Source organism: Coregonus lavaretus (assembly GCF_964263955.1).
Source record: "Coregonus lavaretus genome assembly, chromosome: 17".
Taxonomy (NCBI): domain Eukaryota; kingdom Metazoa; phylum Chordata; class Actinopteri; order Salmoniformes; family Salmonidae; genus Coregonus; species Coregonus lavaretus.
In genome coordinates this window covers 4,436,038-4,458,889 of record NC_140004.1, presented here as the reverse complement: position 1 = coordinate 4,458,889, position 22,852 = coordinate 4,436,038, and the positions used below count along the sequence as shown (strand labels likewise).

The 22,852-nt window shown below is 45.6% G+C and overlaps 1 protein-coding gene across 1 annotated transcript in view; it reads right to left on the bottom strand.

Moving 5' to 3' along the window:
• The window catches only part of LOC311144768 (glutamate receptor ionotropic, delta-2-like), a gene marked incomplete at both ends in the record, with an annotated part of 582,161 nt that overhangs the window by 248,993 nt on the left and 310,316 nt on the right, over positions 1-22,852 (bottom strand). The window contains one exon of the mRNA XM_084180872.1: positions 18,926-19,131. Within this exon, the coding sequence (XP_084036998.1) occupies positions 18,926-19,131 (206 nt within the window). The remainder of the gene's footprint in view (positions 1-18,925; positions 19,132-22,852) is intronic.

Genomic DNA, 22,852 nt, shown 5'->3' with positions numbered 1-22,852 from the left:
TAGCTAAATACCCCTTATTTTATTTTATTTTGCCTGTTTTGCATGTTATTTTGGCATTAATACGTCTCACATTTTAGTTTGCAAACAATGTAAAAATAATAATAATTGAGTTAATAAAGTCGCATACAAACATGGTCTCTTTTTTGCTTTCTTGAGTAAGGCAGCTCCAAAGTGCAGGTGTTTCAGCCTAGCTCAGTGCTTTCTGTGGTGGTAGGGCAGCCAGCGGAAAATACGGAGCGTAGGGGTTGGTAATGTTCTTTAGTTGCGCCATAATTGGCTCAGTGTTCTGTCAATCATGGGGACACTACGTCACCGCAAAATCTACGGGTAGAGCTAGAAAATTCAAGCCCCTTGGGTGCTGCCATAGAGTCACATTAGAAGTGCCCATCCAAGAAGGCTCAAGGACATAGGCCACAGATAAGATGATGTCAAATCACGTTATATCTACCGTAGCTTTGATTGGACTGATCATGTCAACATCATACTTTCAAAATCTTAGCAAGCTAGCAGTCATCATCATGAATCAAGTCGACAATCTACTGGCAAATCCTTTTCAATCCTTGTAATATGAAGATAAATTATGAAGAGGAATTATACATAAAACCTCTCGGTACTCATCGGCCATTGGACATAAACAAGTTGGAAATATCAAATTCAACAATGAGTGGTTGGGAAGCAATCAGTGGCTAACTGCATGCATTGCAAATCAATCACTAGCCTGCTATTCAGTGGTGTGGGTGAGTGGCCAAGTCTGGGTTTAAGGGTCACTTTTCTAAGTATGAAAGGATAAACATTCAACATGGGCCACAAAAGGCTGAATACATTGGCCATGCTGTCAATTCAGCATGACTTTTACCACGTTCAAAACAACTCTAAACTCGGAACTGGGAAATCTCAGACTTCAGTCAGTTCAAGGCAACTGGGAACTCAGAAAAAAATGATCTCCGACTGGGAAAATACGTTTTGAACGGTCATCCAACTCGGAATTACAAGTGAGGAACTCGGGCCTCTTTCTAGAGCTCCGACCTGAAGATCACTGACGTCATGATTCAACCTTGTTTTTTTCAGAAGTCCCAGTTGTCTTGGAAGCACCATGAATCCAGAAAATGCCAGAATTTGATGACAAAGTTTGATGACAAAATCCGTTTACATACACTTAGGTTGAGTCATTAAAACTCGTTTTTCAACCACTCCACAAATTTCTTGTTAACAAACTATAGTTTTGGCAAGTCGGTTAAGACATCTACTTTGTGCATGACACAAGTAATTTTTCCAACAATTGTTTACAGACAGATTATTTCACTTATAATTCACTGTATCACAATTCCAGTGGGTCAGAAATTTACATACACTAAATTGACTGTGCCTGTAAACAGCTTGGAAAATTCTAGAAAATTATGTCATGGCTTTAGAAGCTTCTGATAGGCTAATTGACATCATTTGAGTCAATTGAGGTGTACCTGTGGATGTATTTGTCAGAGTGGTGTGAGTGTGTGGAATCAAACGCAGGAACCAGGATGACGTTAAACACTTTAGTAAATCCAAAAATGGACAAAATAGCCTCCCCAACCGGGTGGCGCACCAATACGCACTGAAACACTGTGCGGAAAACAAGAAAGAAGCGCACGCAGTGCAAACTCTCGAAAATAACCACGAGAGACTGATACAGCTGACACAGGCTGACATAAAACAATAACGCATAACACCTGACCCAAACACACAAACTAAATAAGGGGAACAATCAAGACACAAATAAGGGACAGGTGTTATGAACAGACAAAACCAAAAGAACAAGAAACATCGAACGGTGGCAGCTAGTACTCCGGAGACGACGACCGCCGAAGTCCGCCCGAACAAGGAAGAGGAGCAGCCTCGGCCGAAACCGTGACAGTACCCCCCCCTTGACGCGCGGCTCCAGCCGTGCGCCGACCCGGAGCTCGAGGACGACCCGGACGACGCGGAGCAGGGCGCGCAGGATGACCCCGATGGAAATCGGTCAGTAGGGACTGGTCTAACACGTCCCTCCTTGGCACCCAGCACCGCTCCTCCGGACCGTACCCCTCCCACTCCACGAGATATTGAAGACCCCCCATCCGGCGTCTAGAATCCAGTATGGACCTCACGGTGTACGCCGGAGCCCCCTCGATGTCCAACGGGGGCGGAGGAGTCTCCTCAATCTCAAAGTCCTGGAGTGGACCAGCTACCACCGGCCTGAGGAGAGACACATGGAACGAGGGGTTAATATTTTTGTAGTCAACAGGTAGTTCTAACCTATAACTCACCTCGTTCAATCTCCTCAGGACTTTAAACGGCCCCACAAACCGCCGACCCAGCTTCCGGCAGGGCAGGCGGAGGGGCAGGTTTCTGGTTGAGAGCCAGACTCGATCTCCAGGTGCGTACACTGGCCCCTCACTGCGGTGTAGGTCGGCGCTCGTCTTCTGTCGACGTATGGCACGCTGCAGATGGACGTGTGCAGCGTCCCACGTCTCCTCCGAGCGCCTTACCCACTCATCCACAGCGGGGGCCTCGATCTGGCTCTCATGCCATGGTGCCAGCACCGGCTGGTACCCCAACACGCACTGAAACGGGGTTAGTTGGGTGGAGGAGTGGCGAAGAGAGTTCTGTGCCATCTCGGCCCAGGGCACATATCTCGCCCACTCCTCCGGCCGGCCCTGACAGTATGACCTCAGAAACCTACCCACATCCTGGTTGACACGTTCAACCTGCCCATTACTCTCCGGGTGGTAACCCGAGGTAAGGCTTACCGACACCCCCAACCGTTCCATAAATGCCCTCCACACTCTAGAGGTGAACTGGGGGCCTCGGTCAGACACTATATCCTCGGGTACCCCGTAATGCCGGAAGACATGGGTGAACAGAGCCTCAGCGGTCTGTAGGGCAGTGGGTAGACCCGGCATGGGAAGGAGACGACAGGCCTTCGAGAACCTATCCACAACGACCAGGATGGTAGTATTCCCCTGTGAGGGGGGAAGGTCGGTAACAAAATCCACCGAGAGGTGGGACCAGGGTCGTTGTGGAATAGGCAGGGGTTGTAACTTACCCCTGGGCAAATGTCTGGGCGCCTTACACTGGGCACACACCGAACAGGAGGAGACATAAATCCTCACATCCCTAGCTAACGTTGGCCACCAGTACTTCGTGCTAAGGCAGTGCACTGTCCGGCCGATACCCGGATGGCCAGAGGAGGGGGACGTATGAGCCCAACAAATGAGGCGATCGCGTATCTCGAGCGGAACGTACGTCCGACCCACAGGACACTGAGGAGGACTCGGGTCGGTGCGTAACGCCCGCTCGATCTCACCATCAACCTCCCACACCACCGGAGCAACCAGACAAGACTCCGGTAGTATGGGCGTGGACTCAACTGACCTCTCCTCTGCGTCATACCGCCGGGACAGAGCATCTGCCTTCCCGTTCTGGGACCCCGGGATGTATGTGATCTTAAACACAAACCGGGCCAGGAACATAGTCCAACGAGCCTGGCGAGGATTCAGTCTCCTAGCTGCCCGGATGTACTCCAGGTTACGATGGTCAGTTTGAATGAGGAAAGGGTGTTGAGCCCCCTCGAGCCAATGCCGCCACACCTTTAGGGCCTGTACCACGGCTAACAGCTCCCTGTCTCCTACGTCATAATTCCGCTCCGCCGGACTGAGCTTCTTAGAGTAGAACGCACAGGGACGGAGTTTAGGTGGAGTACCAGAACGCTGGGAAAGAACGGCCCCTATCCCGGCCTCTGACGCGTCCACCTCTACTTGGAACGGTAAAGAGGGATCCGGATGCGCCAACACCGGCGCCGAGGTAAACAGGTCCTTCAGTCTCCCAAATGCCCTGTCCGCCTCAGCTGACCACCGCAAGCGCACCGGACCCCCCTTTAACAGAGACGTTATGGGAGCTGCCACCTGTCCAAAACCCCGGATAAACCTCCGGTAGTAATTCGCAAAACCCAAGAACCGTTGCACCTCCTTCACAGTGGTTGGGGTCTGCCAATTACGCACAGCTGACACCCGGTCTACCTCCATCTTCACCCCTGACGCAGATAACTGGTAACCCAGAAAGGAGACCGACTTCTGAAAAAACAGACATTTCTCTGCCTTGACATATAGGTCATGCTCCAACAGCCTCCGCAATACTCGGCGCACCAGGGCTACATGCTCAGCACGGGTAGGACTATACACCAGAATGTCGTCGATGTACACAACCACTCCCTGTCCCTGCATGTCCCGGAAAATCTCATCAACGAAGGATTGGAAGACTGAGGGAGCATTCATCAACCCATATGGCATGACTAGATACTCGTAGTGCCCGGAAGTCGTGCTAAACGCTGTCTTCCATTCATCGCCCTTTCGGATGCGCACCAAGTTATATGCGCTCCTAAGATCCAATTTTGTAAAGAACTGCGCACCGTGCAGTGACTCCGTCATAGTCGCAATCAGAGGAAGTGGATAGCTGTACTTCACTGTGATCTGATTGAGACCGCGGTAATCAATACACGGCCGCAGACCTCCATCCTTCTTCTTCACAAAAAAGAAACTTGAGGAAACGGGTGAAACGGAGGGCCGTATGTATCCCTGTCCAAGAGACTCAGAGATGTATGTCTCCATAGATTTCTTCTCCTCCTGAGACAAGGGATACACATGGCTCCGCGGGAGAGCTGCGCCTGACTGGAGATCTATCGCACAATCCCCCCGTCTATGAGGCGGCAGCTGCGCAGCCCTAGTCTTACTGAACGCCAATGCCAAATCCTCATACTCGGGGGGAATCTGCAGTGCTGGCATTAGATTCGGACTCTCCACCGAGGTCGCCCCTATGGAAACACCCAGACACCGCCCCTCACATTGAGCAGACCACCCTTTAAGAGCTTTCTCTCGCCACCCAATAATAGGGTCATGAGTCATCAACCAGGGAAGACCCAGCACCACCGGATACGCAGGAGAGTCAATCAGATAAAGCTGAATTCTCTCCTCATGACCCTCCTGCGCCATCATCTGAAGTGGTGCTGTGACCTCCCTAATCAACCCAGACCCTAACGGACGGCTATCTAGGGCATGGACGGGGAAAGGCTTATCCACTGGAAGAAGGGGAATCCCTAACTCTAAACAGAACTGGCGATCTATAAAACTCCCAGCTGCGCCTGAATCTACCAGCGCCTTATGCTGGGAACGAGGTGCAACCTGTGGGAAACAAACAGGCAAGGTTAGGTGCACGACAGAAAGCTCTGGGTAAGCAGGGCGCCTACTCACCTGGGGGGACCCCCCAATGCTAGACCTGCCATCTCCTCCCCTGGAGGACCCGCCCCAGCACCTAGCCGCAGTGTGCCCTCCACGACCACAGTTGGTGCACGGGCCGGGTCCCCGTGGGCTCCTCCTCCTCCTTTCCCTAGCGCCAGCACCCCCGAGCTCCATAGGACTCGGCTCGGAGGCGCTGGAAAGTGGAATGGGCGAACCCCCCCCTCCGGGACGCCCACGGGTGGCGAGCAGGGTATCCAGCCGGATGGCCATGTCGACCAGTTGGTCGAAAGTTAACGACGTGTCCCTGCACGCCAACTCTCGCTGGACGTCCTCTCGGAGGCTGCAGCGGAAATGGTCAATATGGGCCCGCTCATTCCACCCTGCATCAGCCGCTAGGGTCCGGAACTCTAAGGCAAAGTCCTGTGCGCTCCTCATCCCCTGTCGGAGGTAGAACAGACGTTCCCCCGCCGCCTTCCCTTCTGGTGGATGGTCGAATACAGCACGGAAGCGGCGGGAGAACTCCGCATAGTTCGTGGTTGCGGCGTCCATTCTCCTCCACTCGGCGTTGGCCCACTCCAACGCCTTGCCGGTGAGACAGGAGATGAGGGCTGAGACGCTCTCGTGTCCCGAGGGCGCCGGGTGTACGGTGGCGAGGTAGAGCTCCACCTGCAGCAGGAACCCTTGACACCCGGCGGTGGAGCCGTCGTACGCCCTCGGGAGCGAGAGCCGAATCCCACTGGGTTCCGGAGATGACACCGGAGGGCTGACCGCTGGAGCTGGGTCGGTGGTTGGAGGTGTGGGCACCCCGCTGGTCTCCCATCGGTGTAGAGTGGTCATCACCCTCTCCAGGGCGTGACAGACCTGGTTCATTCGGTCCTCCTGACCACGAAGACGTTCGTCCATATCGGCGGTCGGCGCGGTCGCTCCTGCTGATTCCATTTCGATGCGTTATTCTGTCAGAGTGGTGTGAGTGTGTGGAATCAAACGCAGGAACCAGGATGACGTTAAACACTTTAGTAAATCCAAAAATGGACAAAATAGCCTCCCCAACCGGGTGGCGCACCAATACGCACTGAAACACTGTGCGGAAAACAAGAAAGAAGCGCACGCAGTGCAAACTCTCGAAAATAACCACGAGAGACTGATACAGCTGACACAGGCTGACATAAAACAATAACGCATAACACCTGACCCAAACACACAAACTAAATAAGGGGAACAATCAAGACACAAATAAGGGACAGGTGTTATGAACAGACAAAACCAAAAGAACAAGAAACATCGAACGGTGGCAGCTAGTACTCCGGAGACGACGACCGCCGAAGTCCGCCCGAACAAGGAAGAGGAGCAGCCTCGGCCGAAACCGTGACAGTATTTCAAGGCCTACCTTCAAACTCAGCGCCTCTTTGCTTGACATTATGGAAAAATCTAAAGCAATCAGCCAAGACCTCAGATAAAAATGTGTAGACCACCATGGGACCACGCAGCCGTCATACCGCTCAGGAAGGAGACGCGTTCTGTTCCTCTGGTCTGATGAAACAAAAATAGAATTGTTTGACCATAATGACCATCGTTATGTTTGGAGGAAAAAGGGGAACGCTTGCAAGCCAAAGAACACCATCCCAACCGTGAAGCACGGGGGTGGCAGCATCATGCTGTGGGGTTGCTTTGCTGCAGGAGGGACTGGTGCACTTCACAAAATAGATGGCATCATGAGGAAGGAAACTGATGTGGATATATTGAAGCAACATCTCAAGACATCAGTCAGGAAGTTAAAGCTTGGTCGCAAATGGGTCTTCCAAATGGACATTGACCCCAAGCATACTTCCAAAGTTGTGGCAAAATTGCTTAAGGACAACAAAGTCAAGGTATTGGAGTGGCCATCACAAAGCCCTGACCTCAATCCTATAGAAAATGTGTGGGCGAACTGAAAAAGCGTGTGCGAGCAAGGATGCCTACAAACCTGACTCAGTTACACCACCTCTGTCAGGAGGAATGGGCCAAAATTCACCAAACTTATTGTGGGAAGCTTGTGGAAGGCTACCCGAAACGTTTGACCCAAGTTAAACAATTTAAAGGCAATGCTACCAAATACTAATTGAGTGTATGTAAACTTCTGACCCACTGGGAATGTGATGAAAGAAATAAAAGCTTAAATAAATCATTCTCTCTACTATTATTCTGACATTTCACATTCTTAAAATAAAGTACTAGGTTTTCCGGGTGGCCAGCTCTAGGAAGAGTCTTGGTGTTTCCAAACTACTTCCATTTAAGAATGATGGAGGCCACTGTGTTCTTGGGGAACTTGAATGCTGCAGAAATTATTTGGTACCCTTCGCCAGATCAGTTCCTCGACACAATCCTGTCTCGGAGCTCTACGGACAATTCCTTCGACCTCATGGCTTGGTTTTTGCTCTGACATGCATGGTCAACTGTGGGACCTTATATAGACAGGTGTGTACCTTTCTTAATCATGTCCAATCAATTGAATTTACCACAGGTGGACTCCAATCAAGTTGTAGAAACATCTCAAGGATGATCAATGGAAACAGGATGCACCTGAGCTCAATTTCGAGTCTCATAGCAAAGGGTCTGAATACTTATATAAATAAGGTATTTATGTTTGATACTTTTAATACATTTGCAAAAATTTCAAAAAACCTGTTTTTGCTTTGTCATTATGGGGCATTGTGTGTAGATTGATGAGGATTTGTATTTATTTAATCAATTTTATAATAAGGCTGTAAATAACAAAATGTGGAAAAACTCAAGTGGTCAGAATACTTTTCGAATGCACTGTACAGATTGACAAGGATTGAACAGCAGGCGTCTCTTGAGGTCCAGCTTTCTGAGTCTCCACCCATGGAAATGTCAAGTGCTCCCTGTGGTGGTTATGAAGTCTTATGAAGTCTGTAAGCAGACCACAGGCCATGTCCTGACCCCTTATTACTACACCCTATGCGACCTGTGCAGTCCACTGATATCCCATCCTACTCTCCACTCCTCCTCTCTACTCCTCCAGTTGGAATCTGAATGTTTTCACTGAGGTCTTGTTGTAATTACAAGACGAGCAGAATCCCATGTGGTATTAACGAAGCAGTAACCCCTTTCTTGTTTGAATTCCATATCATTAATGGGTCTTCCGACAGCAGCCATACTTTAAATATTGTAAGATTTTAGACAAAAGGTTAGGTATATTGTCCCCTACTTCTCTGCTATTCAAATCAGAAATCAGAACAGAAATGTATTCTACCAATCAAACGGTCCAGCTGTTTTAGTAACTGCACCAACTGCTTTAATTAAAAATGCAGTAAGTAATGTCAGAAGCTAGCAGATTCATTACTTACAAACAACAGCTGCAAATTCCAATAAAACTACATCACATTTTGAAGTTCACTTTCCTTGCTTTGTCTAACAATAAAATATGTTTTGTGGGTCAGAGTGCAATATTTATTTAGTTTCATAGCACTAACGTTGGTTCGTACGTTTCTCACACTGGCTTTAGCCACGCTAGGGGGTTGCCTAGCAAGACGTGGCTCAGAGGGAGACAACATCTTCATAGAGCGCCAAATCCCCATGACTTGTGAATATGTTCGAAACAAACAGCTAACAAAAAAGTATCTAACAGAATTACTCCATTATGGCATTCACTAATCATAAACTATTTACATATAATATAAATCTGGGTACATTTGTGGACAAAATTCTTACTTACTCAACCTTTAAGCTAACTTTCTACTGTCATGTACATTCCTTGGTGACACTTCCCTGGTTACCACTGCAACATTTGGTCTCACTGTGCATTAATAGCCCTACTAACTCAGTATGTTTGAAGTGACACAGTTATCGTTTTCTACATGTAAGAAGTCACAAACATATTGAAACCATTACACAAGCACAAACACACACACTCCTTCCAATGTCATAGTTTAACACCAGAACCGCTAAAGCAGTACTTTCGACTGCTCATGAATTTACAAAAACTATTACATTTTTAAAGTTATGCCCACCTCCGTCATTACGTTTTCCTAAATAAGTCTATATAACAAACAAACTGTTGTTGTTAAAATCTTAATAAATAAAGCAGAACTGGTGTTATAACCAATTTTTGGAGGGCATGTCATTTTTTAAATGGTTTTCCCCCGTTGCCCCTCCATCTTCCGAAATTAGTACCTGCTCCCCTCCTTCCCCCTTCAGTTGAAGGTGTCGTGCCCAGTTGATAGTCACCCCGAAAATTTACTCAAAACTGAACCTAAACTATACCGAAACTAATTTCACACATATAACAACAGATGAAATACATGAAGTATGAGAAAGGGGTTAGAATGGGTAAGTTGATGAGCGAGGGGAAGAAAACTATGCATAATGATGTAATAACCAATTGTGAAAGAAGAACAGGGCGGGCCACTCTATTGTATTGATCTATTCTAATGATTATCTCAGTCCACCAAATCCAAGCAGTCTTATCAGTCTACTCTGGCCTAGTTGGAGGACACATTGAGAGTGTGCGTACTTTACAATAGCAAGAAGACCAAGATGAATGGATGCACATGCTGCTTTAGCATTGCTACAAAATCTGAATGAAAACGACACAGATGGTGGGGAAGAAATGAATCATGACATCTCGGATGATTATACTTCTGATTCTGAGCCTGAACCTACACCTCCAAGGCCTAAGCTCAGAAAAGCTACAATGGTGTGCACTGAGCAGGTGCCCGCGCCACCACCAAATGAAACGGTAAGACAGGAGAGAGGAAGGGACGGCACCGCTTGGGATAGAACAAGCCGGTGACAATGCTACAGGCTGATTATCAGCACAAAATATCATCACTGAGAGAGCAGGCCCTACATCTCAAGCAAAAAACTACATCAGCAACGCACTCACCAGCTTTCATTGTTTATGTGACATGGCCATGCTCCAACTGATGCCATTGCGTGAAGACACACACCATGTAAGCCCGATCTGACAATAATTGACAATTTTTGACTGCTGTCATATCGACATTTACATTCATTATAATGCAATTATTGCTTTTGTGCTGATTTTCACTATTTATCAAGCACACTTGGCGATTATAATGATGTTTAGGCTACTGATGTTTTTTTCTGACGTGCGTCTCAGTGGTTGGGGTAGTTTTTTAATTTTGTCATTCTAAAAATAAGCTGTTACCGCATTCCACCACATATGCTTTCTGTTTCATAGTTCTGTCAGTTTAAGGTAGAGATATTAGTTTTTTTGCATTGGATGCGTCTCAATCCACCGCTATGTCACACTTCCGCATCTTCGGTGAAAGGGGATAGAGCTAGAGTGGTGTTTGTCAGATCATGAGACATCCTGAAAATCGTTTTTCTTACAAAATAATTTGTAGCGTCCGAATAATTTGGCCTACAAACTATTATGACCACTCTTTGAGACTCTCACAAACATGATGGTGTTCTCCGTTTTGCTCTACGACTCCCCAAGCGTCTTGGGACTCGTCTGAAGCCGGTACAGCCGATCTGCCAACTTCTGTCTGTAGCATCCGAACAGTTTGGGCTACACACTAATATGACCCCTCTGTGGAAAGGTGACACTTTCACGAACACGTACATGTTTTGCTCTAGGAATCCCACAGGCCTCACAAGACTTGTCTGAAGGTCCCCCGGTACCAGTTGATCAAATGAATAGAAGTAAATATGGAGACAGTTTACTGCCAAAAAATAAGGGGTTAAATACATGTAATAAATTAAATAACAAATGTTTCCTGATCTTTCTTATATCTCTCAGATATATATATATATCAGAACAAACTTCCTTTAGATTTTTGTTTTGGGACTATCTGTTGTTCCACACTACTATATCAACCTTATTAGTTTGGATTGTGGGGCCGTTAGATCACACATTTCATCAGAGATAACTACACTCGGACTACTACACTTTTATACACTCTCTTACTAGAATACCACAGACTATCTAAACTGTAATAATAGAGCACAGAAGACAATGAGGCATTGAGGCATATATAAAAAACGTTATTTTTTCACAACATATTTGGATGACAGCGGAATGTTCAAGAAGTCCTCTCTGGGCTGGAGGGGGATAAGCGGGAAGAGGGACCCACTGGCCGGAAAGGGGGAACCCCTTCCCTCTGAGAACATCTGCCCCCAGGGGGGACACACAAGTTAACTGAGCATAGCATACATCTGAGATTCATTATTTGAAATGCAATTGTTGTTTATAGATTTTCTTACCATGAACGTAAAAAAAAAAACTGCTTTCACAACATATTTGGACTTTAGTTTTTTTTACACTAACATGAATACAGAACTAATGCAATCAGTGAAATGGGATAACAATGTTTTGGTCAAGATTCACACCTGAGAGATGTCTGAAGTGAAAATGTAGTACACTGAGTTATGATAGCTGTAGTATGTCTGCAACACACCTGAATGGAGACAACTATATGGTCGAGAAATGAACACTGGATCCAGCAGGGGATTATTTTCTGTGGTAGCAGCTTGTATCAACTGCTTGTACCCTCTCTCGTGAAACAATGTTAAGATGGCCTTCGCTAGCTCGACCTGGACAGCAGATCCTCGTTGAATTTGCCACAGACGATGATCGGTTCAGTGCCTTTAACACTGGAACCGCTGGGCCACAAGGGACAAAATGGAGCCGTTGCTATGGATACTCACACATGCAGAGGAGCGCATGGGGCAGTGCAGGGAGTGAGGGACATGCAGAGACAATCATCTTATGGATACTAATGGAGTAATTTACTATATTTCTAATTTCGGGTTGAGCAATTGGGCCCGGTTAGGGTAGGGCCTAAACATTGCGGGCATGGGTAGGGCTCGTGCTAAAATGAAATGCCAATGCTTGACTCAAGACAGAATGTATCAATGGTCGCATGTTGCTTTGTCCGTTAGCCCAGGGCTTCAGGATACAAGTTTGAATCCTTAGCACAGGGATAAAGCCCAGGGTTAACAAATGTTAGTGTGAACACGGGATAAGCTAGCCAGAGCCAGGGGCTAAGGATAGCCCAGGGCTAAGAACAATGCAGTGTGAAAAGGCCAATTGTGACTTTTGACAGAAATCAGCTACTTTGACCACTTTCCCTACAACTTAGACAAAAATGTATAGGGTATGATGTCTTGGTATATTTCTCTGCTATTCAAATCTGAAATCAGAGCAGAATGATCTTCTACCAATCAAAAGCAACCGCATCAACTACATTGTATCTAAACTTTTAAAGACAACTGACATTTTTACTACTTTTTAAATGTTTTACTACTTTTCCAAGTTAGACAAAAACTTAGAGCATTTTAAATCTTAGTCTACTTCTCTAATTTTCAAATCTAAAATCATAACACTTCCACAAAAACACTTGAAAAGAGCTAAAGCAAGTCCCACAATTTTTCTTCATGAAAAATTACCATCTAGTTTAGAATGTTAAGTTGCTATAATGACCTTGTACATTGTACAAATGTGTCATGTTTCAAACAGAATGAATAAAATATTAACTTAGAGGGAAGCCCATTACTCCCTCCAATTGATCTTTCTAATTGATGAAGACGGCATCCCAACTGGCATACTACGGGCCCTGGTCATAGGTAGGCAGGATAGTGTACTATAAAGGGAATAGACTGCCATTTGGGACGCAGATAGAGGGATGTCTTTGTTCTTCCGAAAAAGGCATTAGGTGCCTGTCACAGGCTTGTGCAGATAATGGCACATTATGACGTTTCAAACAAATACAATTATAGGCTAAGCCATAAAGTTGCGACAGTATGTCTAATGGCCGTTATATCACATTACTACAATGAACCATTAGTTCTGATGGAAAAATGTCTGGCGGGTCTTGTCTTATGTCTAAGAATGTCTTAAAGGTCCAATGCAGCCATTTTATCTCAATATTAAATACTTTCTGGGTAACAACTCAGTGCCTTACTGTGATCGTTTTCAATCAAAATGGTCAAAAATAAACAAAAATAGTTTCTTAGAAAATAGCAATTTCTCAAGCAAGAATTTTGCTAGGACTGTCTGGGAGTGGTCTGAGTGGGGAGGGGAAAACTGAAAACTAGCTGTTATTGGCAGAGAGATATGGAACTCTCTTTGTTATTGGTATATCCAGTATGAAAAAAAAATACGTATGCACTCACTAACTGTAAGTCGCTCTGGATAAGAGCGTCTGCTAAATGACTAAAATGTAAATGTAAAATGTATATTAACTATCCCTGACCCGGTCTGTAATACCAACTTGTTTCAAGCAGACCACCATAGTCCCCTCCTGTACTCTTTGTTCACCCACGACTGCTTGGCCCCGCACGATTCCAACACCATCATCAAGTTTGCCAGTACAACAACTTCTCCTTTAACGTCAGCAAGACAAAGGAGCTGATTGTGGACTCCAGGAAATGGAGGAGCGAGCACGCCCTCATCCACATCAAAGGGGCTATAGTGGAGTGGGTCGAGAGCTTTAAGTTCCTCATTGTCCACATCACTAAGGAATTATTGTCAAAGGCTCCAGCGACCCAAGCCATGGACTGTTCACTCTGCTACCACACAGCAAGTGGTACCAGTGCAACAAGTCTGGAACAGCTTCTACCCCCAAGCCATAAGACTGCTAAACAAGACTGCTAAATAACTCATAAAATGGCATTGACCCTTTTTTGCGCTAACTCTCTTGCACTGACTCGATGCACACACTGGATTCTCACACATACTTACACTGACACCCCAACAAACACATACACACACACACACACACACACTACATATGCCCAAACACACATAATATGCGTACACATGCATACTGAGGCCACACACACATTTACACACACCTACTCTCACACTTTCACACTCCCCACATATTCTGCTGCTACTGTCTATTATCTATCCTGTTGCATATTCACTTTACCCCTACCTACACTACCAGTCAAAAGTTTGGACACACCTACTCATTCAAGGGTTTTTCTTTATTTTTACTATTTTTTTGCATTGTAGAATAATAGTGAAGACATCAAAACTATGAAATAACACAAATGGAATCATGTAGTAACCAAAAAAGTATTAATGGAGGAGGAGGTGTGATATAGTGGGGGTGCTTTGCTGGTGACACTGTCTGTGATTTATTTAGAATTCAAGGCACACTTAACCAGCATGGCTACCACAGCATTCTGCAGCTATACACCATCCTATCTGGTTGGGGCTTAGTGGAACTAACATTTGTTTTTCAACAGGACAATGACCCAACATACCTCCAGGCTGTGTAAGGGCTATTTTACCAAGAAGGAGAGTGATGGAGTGCTGCATCAGCTGACCTGGCCTCCACAATCCCCCGACCTCAACACTATTGAGATGGTTTGGGATGAGTCGGACCGCAGAGAGAAGGAAAAGCAGCCAACAAGTGCTCAGCATATGTGGGAAGTCATTCAAGACTGTTGGAAAAGCATTCCAGGTGAAGCTGGTTGAGAGAATGCCAAGCGTGTGCAAAGCTGTCATCAAGGCAAAGGGTGGCTATTTGAAGAATCTCAAATATAAAATATATTTTGATTAACACCATATGTTTGGTTACTACATGATTCCATTTGTGTTATTTCATAGTTTTGATGTCTTCACTATTATTCTACACTGCAAAAAAATAGTAAAAATAAAGAAAAACCCTTGAATGAGTAGGTGTGTCCAAACTTTTGACTGGTACTGTATATGTACATAGCTCCCTCATTTACCTCGTACCCCTGCACATCGACTCGGTACTGGTACTCCCTGTATATAGCCATGCTATTTTGACTCGTTACTGTTATTTGTCACTCACTGTGTATTTATTCCTCGTGTCACTATTTCTATTTTTCATCTTTAACTTTGTATTGTTGGAAAAGGACTAGTAAGTAAGCACTTCACTGCTAAGCCGAAACCACACAGAGAGACAATAGAGTAGAGAGCATCCATTCACATACATTGTGTAGCGTATGCCGACTTTATTGCCATGAGGATCCATAATAAACAGTTGTATTTGTTATGTTCGCTATGTAGCCCTTGTGAATTATTTTTGGGTGTTCCTTTTGACTCAGCCGTACCTGCCTCCTGTTATGTTGGCTCATGAACGTGAGGAGAGTTGTAGCTAGTACACCCTAGCAGATTAGAAAGAATTTAGTTAGTCTCATTCTTTCTACATAACAGTGTTCTCTCTTGAACCGAGTTCCTCGAGTTCCCCAGCCGTAGCCTCTCCCTAGGCTGTATGCCTGTGCTCGAAATCAACAACGGTAGGCATAAAGTTATTTTTTATTTTTTTCAAATATGTACAGTGGGGAAAAAAGTATTTAGTCAGCCACCAATTGTGCAAGTTCTCCCACTTACAAAGATGAGAGAGGCCTGTAATTTTCATCATAGGTACATGTCAACTATGACAGACAAATTGAGGAAAAAAAATCCAGAAAATCACATTGTAGGATTTTTTATGAATTTATTTGCAAATTATGGTGGAAAATAAGTATTTGGTCACCTACAAACAAGCAAGATTTCTGGCTCTCACAGACCTGTAACTTCTTCTTTAAGAGGCTCCTCTGTCCTCCACTCGTTACCTGTATTAATGGCACCTGTTTGAACTTGTTATCAGTATAAAAGACACCTGTCCACAACCTCAAACAGTCACACTCCAAACTCCACTATGGCCAAGACCAAAGAGCTGTCAAAGGACACCAGAAACAAAATTGTAGACCTGCACCAGGCTGGGAAGACTGAATCTGTAATAGGTAAGCAGCTTGGTTTGAAAAAATCAACTGTGGGAGCAATTATTAGGAAATGGAAGACATACAAGACCACTGATAATCTCCCTCGATCTGGGGCTCCACGCAAGATCTCACCCCGTGGGGTCAAAATGATCACAAGAACGGTGAGCAAAAATCCCAGAACCACATGGGGGGACCTGGTGAATGACCTGCAGAGAGCTGGGACCAAAGTAACAAAGCCTACCATCAGTAACACACTACGCCGCCAGGGACTCAAATCCTGCAGTGCAAGACGTGTCCCCCTGCTTCAGCCAGTACATGTCCAGGCCCGTCTGAAGTTTGCTAGAGTGCATTTGGATGATCCAGAAGAGGATTGGGAGAATGTCATATGGTCAGATGAAACCAAAATAGAACTTTTTGGTAAAAACTCAACTCGTCATGTTTGGAGGACAAAGAATGCTGGGTTGCATCCAAAGAACACCATACCTACTGTGAAGCATGGGGGTGGAAACATCATGCTTTGGGGCTGTTTTTCTGCAAAGGGACCAGGACGACTGATCCGTGTAAAGGAAAGAATTAATGGGGCCATGTATCGTGAGATTTTGAGTGAAAACCTCCTTCCATCAGCAAGGGCATTGAAGATGAAACGTGGCTGGGTCTTTCAGCATGACAATGATCCCAAACACACCGCCCGGGCAACGAAGGATTGGCTTCGTAAGAAGCATTTCAAGGTCCTGGAGTGGCCTAGCCAGTCTCCAGATCTCAATCCCATAGAAAATCTTTGGAGGGAGTTGAAAGTCCGTGTTGCCCAGCGACAGCCCCAAAACATCACTACTCTAGAGGAGATCTGCATGGAGGAATGGGCCAAAATACCAGCAACAGTGTGTGAAAACCTTGTGAAGACTTACAGAAAACATTTGACCTGTGTCATTGCCAACAAAGGGTATATAACAAAGTATTGAGAAACTTTTGTTATTGACCAAATACTTATTTTCCACCATAATTTGCAAATAAATTCATTAAAAATCCTACAATGTGATTTTCTGGGTTTTTTTCCTCAATTTGTCTGTCATAGTTGACGTGTACCTATGATGAAAATTACAGGCCTCTCTCATCTTTTTAAGTGGGAGAACTTGCACAATTGGTGGCTGACTAAATACTTTTTTCCCCCACTGTATTATTGGCACTGGCAGCTAAACTTAACACTAAATAGACACTTTTTACTATACATGTCACAATTTCAGACGTAACAATGCACAGTCTATTTTCTGGCAATGTATCCGTTCACTTTACCAGCATTGCTTCACGTAGACGCAAGAAAAAATATACTTTCTTTCTAATTTGAAGCACATGACGCCGTTGACGCTCGCGGCCCGTCTGTTTTCTCTCATTCACTACCATGCCTTCTACACGCTCGTTCACGCACGTAAAAAAAATGCCTTTAGTTTGATTTGGGCTTTAGTCAACACCTGTTGTTTACAAAGCATGTGACAAACAACATTTGATTTGATTTGATTTCAGGCGGTTTTTTCAAATAGCTCTTACACTAAAAGAGCATTATCATAATGTTCACAATTTCTCAGTATTATTCCAACCTCATACTGTGGAAATATACACTCAGTGGCCAGTTTATTAGGTACCCTGTTCATGAAAATGGTTAGCTCCTACAGACAGTGAGTCACGTGGCTGTGGCTTGCTATATAAAGCAGGCAGACAGGCATTGAGGCATTCAGTTTATAGTTCGATTGAATGTTCGAATGGGCAAAACGAGTGACCTAAGCGACTTTGAGCGTGGTATGATCGTCGGTGCCAGGCGCGCCGGTTCCAGTATCTCAGAAAAGGCCGGCCTCCTGGGCTTTTCACGCACAACAGTGTCTAGGATTTACCGAGAATGGTTCGACAAACAAAAAACATCCAGTCAGCGGCAGTCCTGTGGACAAAAACAGCTCGTTGATGAAAGGTCGAAGGAAAATGGCAAGAATCATGCAAGCTAACAGGCGGGCCACAAACAAGCAAATAACAGGGCAGTAGAACGGTGTTGTGCAGAACGGCATTTCGGAACGCACAACTCGTTGGTCCTTGTCACGGATGGGCTATTGCAGCAGACGACCACACCGGGTTCCACTCCTATCAGCTAAAAACAAGAAGCAGTTCCAGTGGACACGCAATCACCAACACTGGACAATTGAGGAGTAGAAAAACATAGCCTGATCCGATGAATCCCGGTTCCTGTTGCGTCTTGCTGATGGCAGAGTCAGGATTTGGCGTAAGCAGCATGAGTCTATGGCTCCATCCTGCCTGGTGTCAACGGTACAGGCTGGTGGTGGTGGTGTAATGGTGTAATGGTGTAGGAAATGTTTTCCTGGCACACATGAGGTCCCTTGATACCAATTGAGCAACGTTTCCATGCCCTGAAGAATTCAGGCTGTTCTGGAGGCAAACGGGGGTCCGACCCGGTACTAGATGGGTGTATCTAATAAAACATAGGAAAATCACGTTTTTGCCTGCACTAGGACTTTAACTCTAATGTCTTATGAATAAAGGGAATAAGGAAGCCCCATAGAGAACCATCGTGTCTCCTAAGTGCTTATCAGTGGACAATTAGTTGTGTATTAGCAGCTACTTAGCACTTATTGATCATATGTAAAATAAAATAAAAATGTAAATGTAAACATAGCTAATTTTGGGATAATTATTAGACCCAGTGTTTTAAGCAGTGATTGTCTCCATGAGGTATATGAGTGGGAATGTGGAAGAGGGAAAGTAAGTTGTAGTAGCGTGGAAAAGTTTAGGTCCTATGTGTAACAGGGGTCATTGTGCCTCCTTAACAGTATAGCTTCCTTCCTCATGATCCCGCACTGGACCTCGATCTTGGATCCTCTGCCTCGCAAATACATGTGAGTGTGTGTGCAGGCATTGGGAATGCATGTGCACCCCTGTGTGTGTGGACTTGTGTGTGTGTGTACCTCAGTGATGAAGGCCTTGGCGGTGGCAGGGCTCATGAAGAGCACGGCCCGGCGCAGCGTGTCCCGGTAGCGGTGGAGCTCCTCCACCCTCATGGTCCGGAACATGCTGGTAATCATCATGTTGATGTTGGACTCCACCTTCTGCAGCGACACGTCCATGCCCTGCTGAGACGTCTTGTCCAGGAAGTCCTGGATCCCACGGATATCTATACGGAAAGAGGGAGGGATGGGCGGAGAGGGAGGAGGGGGATATAGAGATAGGGGGAGGGGAGGTGGGGATGTGGGGAGGGAGAGGGGGATAAACAGGGACGAGATGGAGAAAGAGAGAGAGATTTGCATCACATTCATTGTGCGGACACCTGACAAGGCGGTCACAGTTTGATGAACATGTAGATGGAATGCCAGATAAAACATCTGAGCCGCTAGTCTCGAGTTAAAGACATGTCAATAAACTCACTCACCATCTTTCCACAAACTATAAAACAGGTTCTTGGAGACCACATTTCACTGTTCCCCTTAATACGTATTTGAATACCGTTACTATAAAATCACAGTATTATCCATTCAATTTTATCACATTTGCTCTTGTAGAAAAAGGTTGGAATACATAGACCATTAGCATTTCTCTTTCAGTGAGACCTGTGTAGTACATTTGTCACTGCAGTGGTGAGGCTGATGTCTCACAGAGGAGGTAAATAAAATATAAATCATAGCCAGAGAGCTGACTGGCTGCTCATCTCCTAGCAAAAACGACCCCATTGGCCCCATGTCCCACATCAGCTCAACACAGGCTAGCCTGCACCAAGCCTACACCAGCCCAACACAGGCTAGCCTGCACCAAGCCTACACCAGCCCAACACAGGCTAGCCTGCACCAAGCCTACACCAGCCCAACACAGGCTAGCCCACACCAATCCCACATCAGCTCAACACAGGCTAGCCTGCACCAAGCCTACACCAGCCCAACACAGGCTAGCCTGCACCAAGCCTACACAGGCTAGCCCACACCAATCCCACATCAGCCCAACACAGGCTAGCCCACACCAATCCCACATCAGCCCAACACAGGCTAGCCTGCACCAATCCCACATCAGCCCCAGGCTAGCCTGCACCAATCCCACATCAGCCCAACACAGGCTAGCCTGCACCAAGCCTACACCAGCCCAACACAGGCTAGCCCACACCAAGCCCAGCAAGGGCTAGCCCACACCAAGCACAGCAATTTCATAATGTAGAGTTGAGGGCTCATCAGAATATTTGGGGGCGTGGTTTACAATTACCCCAATTCATGTTTTTAAGTTAAAAAAGAAGAAAGATACAATTGCTGACACCATTCAAACAATTAGGGTTCAGAACTTTACAGTCAATTACCTCGGAATCATCTTTCTTCAGATATAACCTTATAGTTCTAAGTTCACACATTCTTTTTGTGAACCCATTACTGAGAGTGTCGTTCCAGTTTAAGTGATCTGTGTGTGATGCCAAAAAATAAATGATATTGTACAAGAGAAATGTATATTTTAGTAAGAACTTTGTCTTTCTGATCCAATTTTAAAGGCACCTGGATCAAAGGGTTTGGCTTATTTCAGGAGAAGTGAGGGATGTCCTTAGGGCCACCTGCGTTGGACCAAATGGGGGCAGCCTACGTGGGGCCAATATTTTAGCGCGCATTGGGTCCACATCGTGCCAATGTGGACATGTTTGCTGGGCTCTCTCTCCCTCTCTCTCTTTGTCTCTCTCTCAAATATGCACTTTAGCGTTCTCTCTCTCTCTCTCTCTCTCTCTCTCTCTCTCTCTCTCTCTCTCTCTCTCTCTCCTCTCTCTCCCTCTCTCTCCCTCTCTCTCTCTCCCCCCTGTCTTTCCCCCTCTCTCTCTCAGCTAGGAGGGCAGGCCTTATCAAACCCATTATGCAGCTGGGTCACTGGCTGAATGCACAATCCAAATCCTGCCAAAGACGAGTCCAAAGGTGGCTTCCAAAATGTGCTACTGATTCAGATGTGCGGGCAAATAAATTATTTGCAAAAGTTGTGCTTTGGGCTCTGAATGAATTGGTTCCGTGGTACACTAGCTCAGGCTGTCTTTCTTTTAGCTTTCTGTGTCAATAAATGCACAGTACAACTTTTTCAATACAATCCTAGTCCTATAGTGTTAATATATATATATATATATATATATATTATTATAAAAAAAAAAATTCACCTTTATTTAACCAGGAAAGCCAGTTGAGAACAAGTTCTCATTTACAACTGCGACCTGGCCAAGATAAAGCAAAGCAGTGCGATAAAAACAACAACACAGAGTTACATATGGGGTAAAACAAAACATAAAGTCAAAAATACAACAGAAAATATATATACAGTGTGTGCAAATGTAGCAAGTTATGGAGGTAAGGCAATAAATAGGCCATAGTGCAAAATAATTACAATTAGTATTAACACTGGAATGATAGATGTGCAAGAGATGATGTGCAAATAGAGATACTGGGGTGCAAATGAGCAAAATAAATAACAATATGGGGATGAGGTAGTTGGGTGGGCTAATTTCAGATGGGCTGTGCAGTGATCGGTAAGGTGCTCTGACAACTGATGCTTAAAGTTAGTGAGGGAGATAAGAGTCTCCAGCTTCAGAGATTTTTGCAGTTCGTTCCAGTCATTGGCAGCAGAAAACTGGAAGGAATAGCGGGGATGACCAGTGAGATATACCTGCTGGAGCGCATACTACGGGTGGGTGTTGCTATGGTGACCAATGAGCTAAGATAAGGCGGGGATTTGCCTATCAGTGATTTATAGATGGCCTGGAGCCAGTGGGTTTGGCGACGAATATGTAATGAGGACCAGCCAACAAGAGCGTACAGGTCACAGTGGTGGGTAGTATATGGGGCTTTGGTGACAAAACGGATGGCACTGTGATAGACTACATCCAATTTGCTGAGTAGGGTGTTGGAGGCTATTTTGTAAATTACATCGCCAAAGTCAAGGATCGGTAGGATAGTCAGTTTTACGAGGGCATGTTTGGCAGGATGAGTGAAGGAGGCTTTGTTGAGAAATAGGTTCTAGATTTAACTTTGGATTGGAGATGCTTAATGTGAGTCTGGAAGGAGAGTTTACAGTCTAACCAGACACCTAGGTATTTGTAGTTGTCCACATACTCTAGGTCAGACCCGTCGAGAGTAGTGATTCTAGTCGGGTGGGCGGGTGCCAGCAGCGTTCGATTGAAGAGCATGCATTTAGTTTTACTAGTGTTTAAGAGCAGTTGGAGGCTACGAAAGGAGTGTTGTATGGCATTGAAGCTCGTTTGGAGGTTTGTTAACACAGTGTCCAATGAAGGGCCAGATGTATACAAAATGGTGTCGTCTGCATAGAGGTGGATCTGAGAGTCACCAGCAGCAAGAGCGACAACATTGATATACACAGAGAAAAGAGTCGGCCCAAGAATTGAACCCTGTGGCACCCCCATAGAGACTGCTATAGGTCCAGACAACAGGCCCTCCGATTTGACACATTGAACTCTATCTGAGAAGTAGTTGGTAAACCAGGCGAGGCAGTCATTTGAGAAACCAAGGCAATTTAGTCTGCCAATAAGAATGCGGTGGTTGACAAAGTCGAAAGCCTTGGCCAGGTCGATGAAGACGGCTGCACAGTACTGTCTATTATCGATCGCGATTATATCATTTAGGACCTTAAGCGTGGCTGAGGTGCACCCATGACCAGCTCGGAAACCGGATTGCATAGCGGAGAAGGAATGGTGTGATTCGAAATGGTCGGTGATCTGTTTGTTAACTTGGCTTTCAAAAACGTTTGAAAGGCAGGGCAGGATGGATATAGGTCTGTAACAGTTTTGATCTAGAGTGTCACCCCCTTTGAAGAGGAGGATGACCGCGGCAGCTTTCCAATCTCTGGGGATCTCAGACATTACGAAAGAGAGGTTG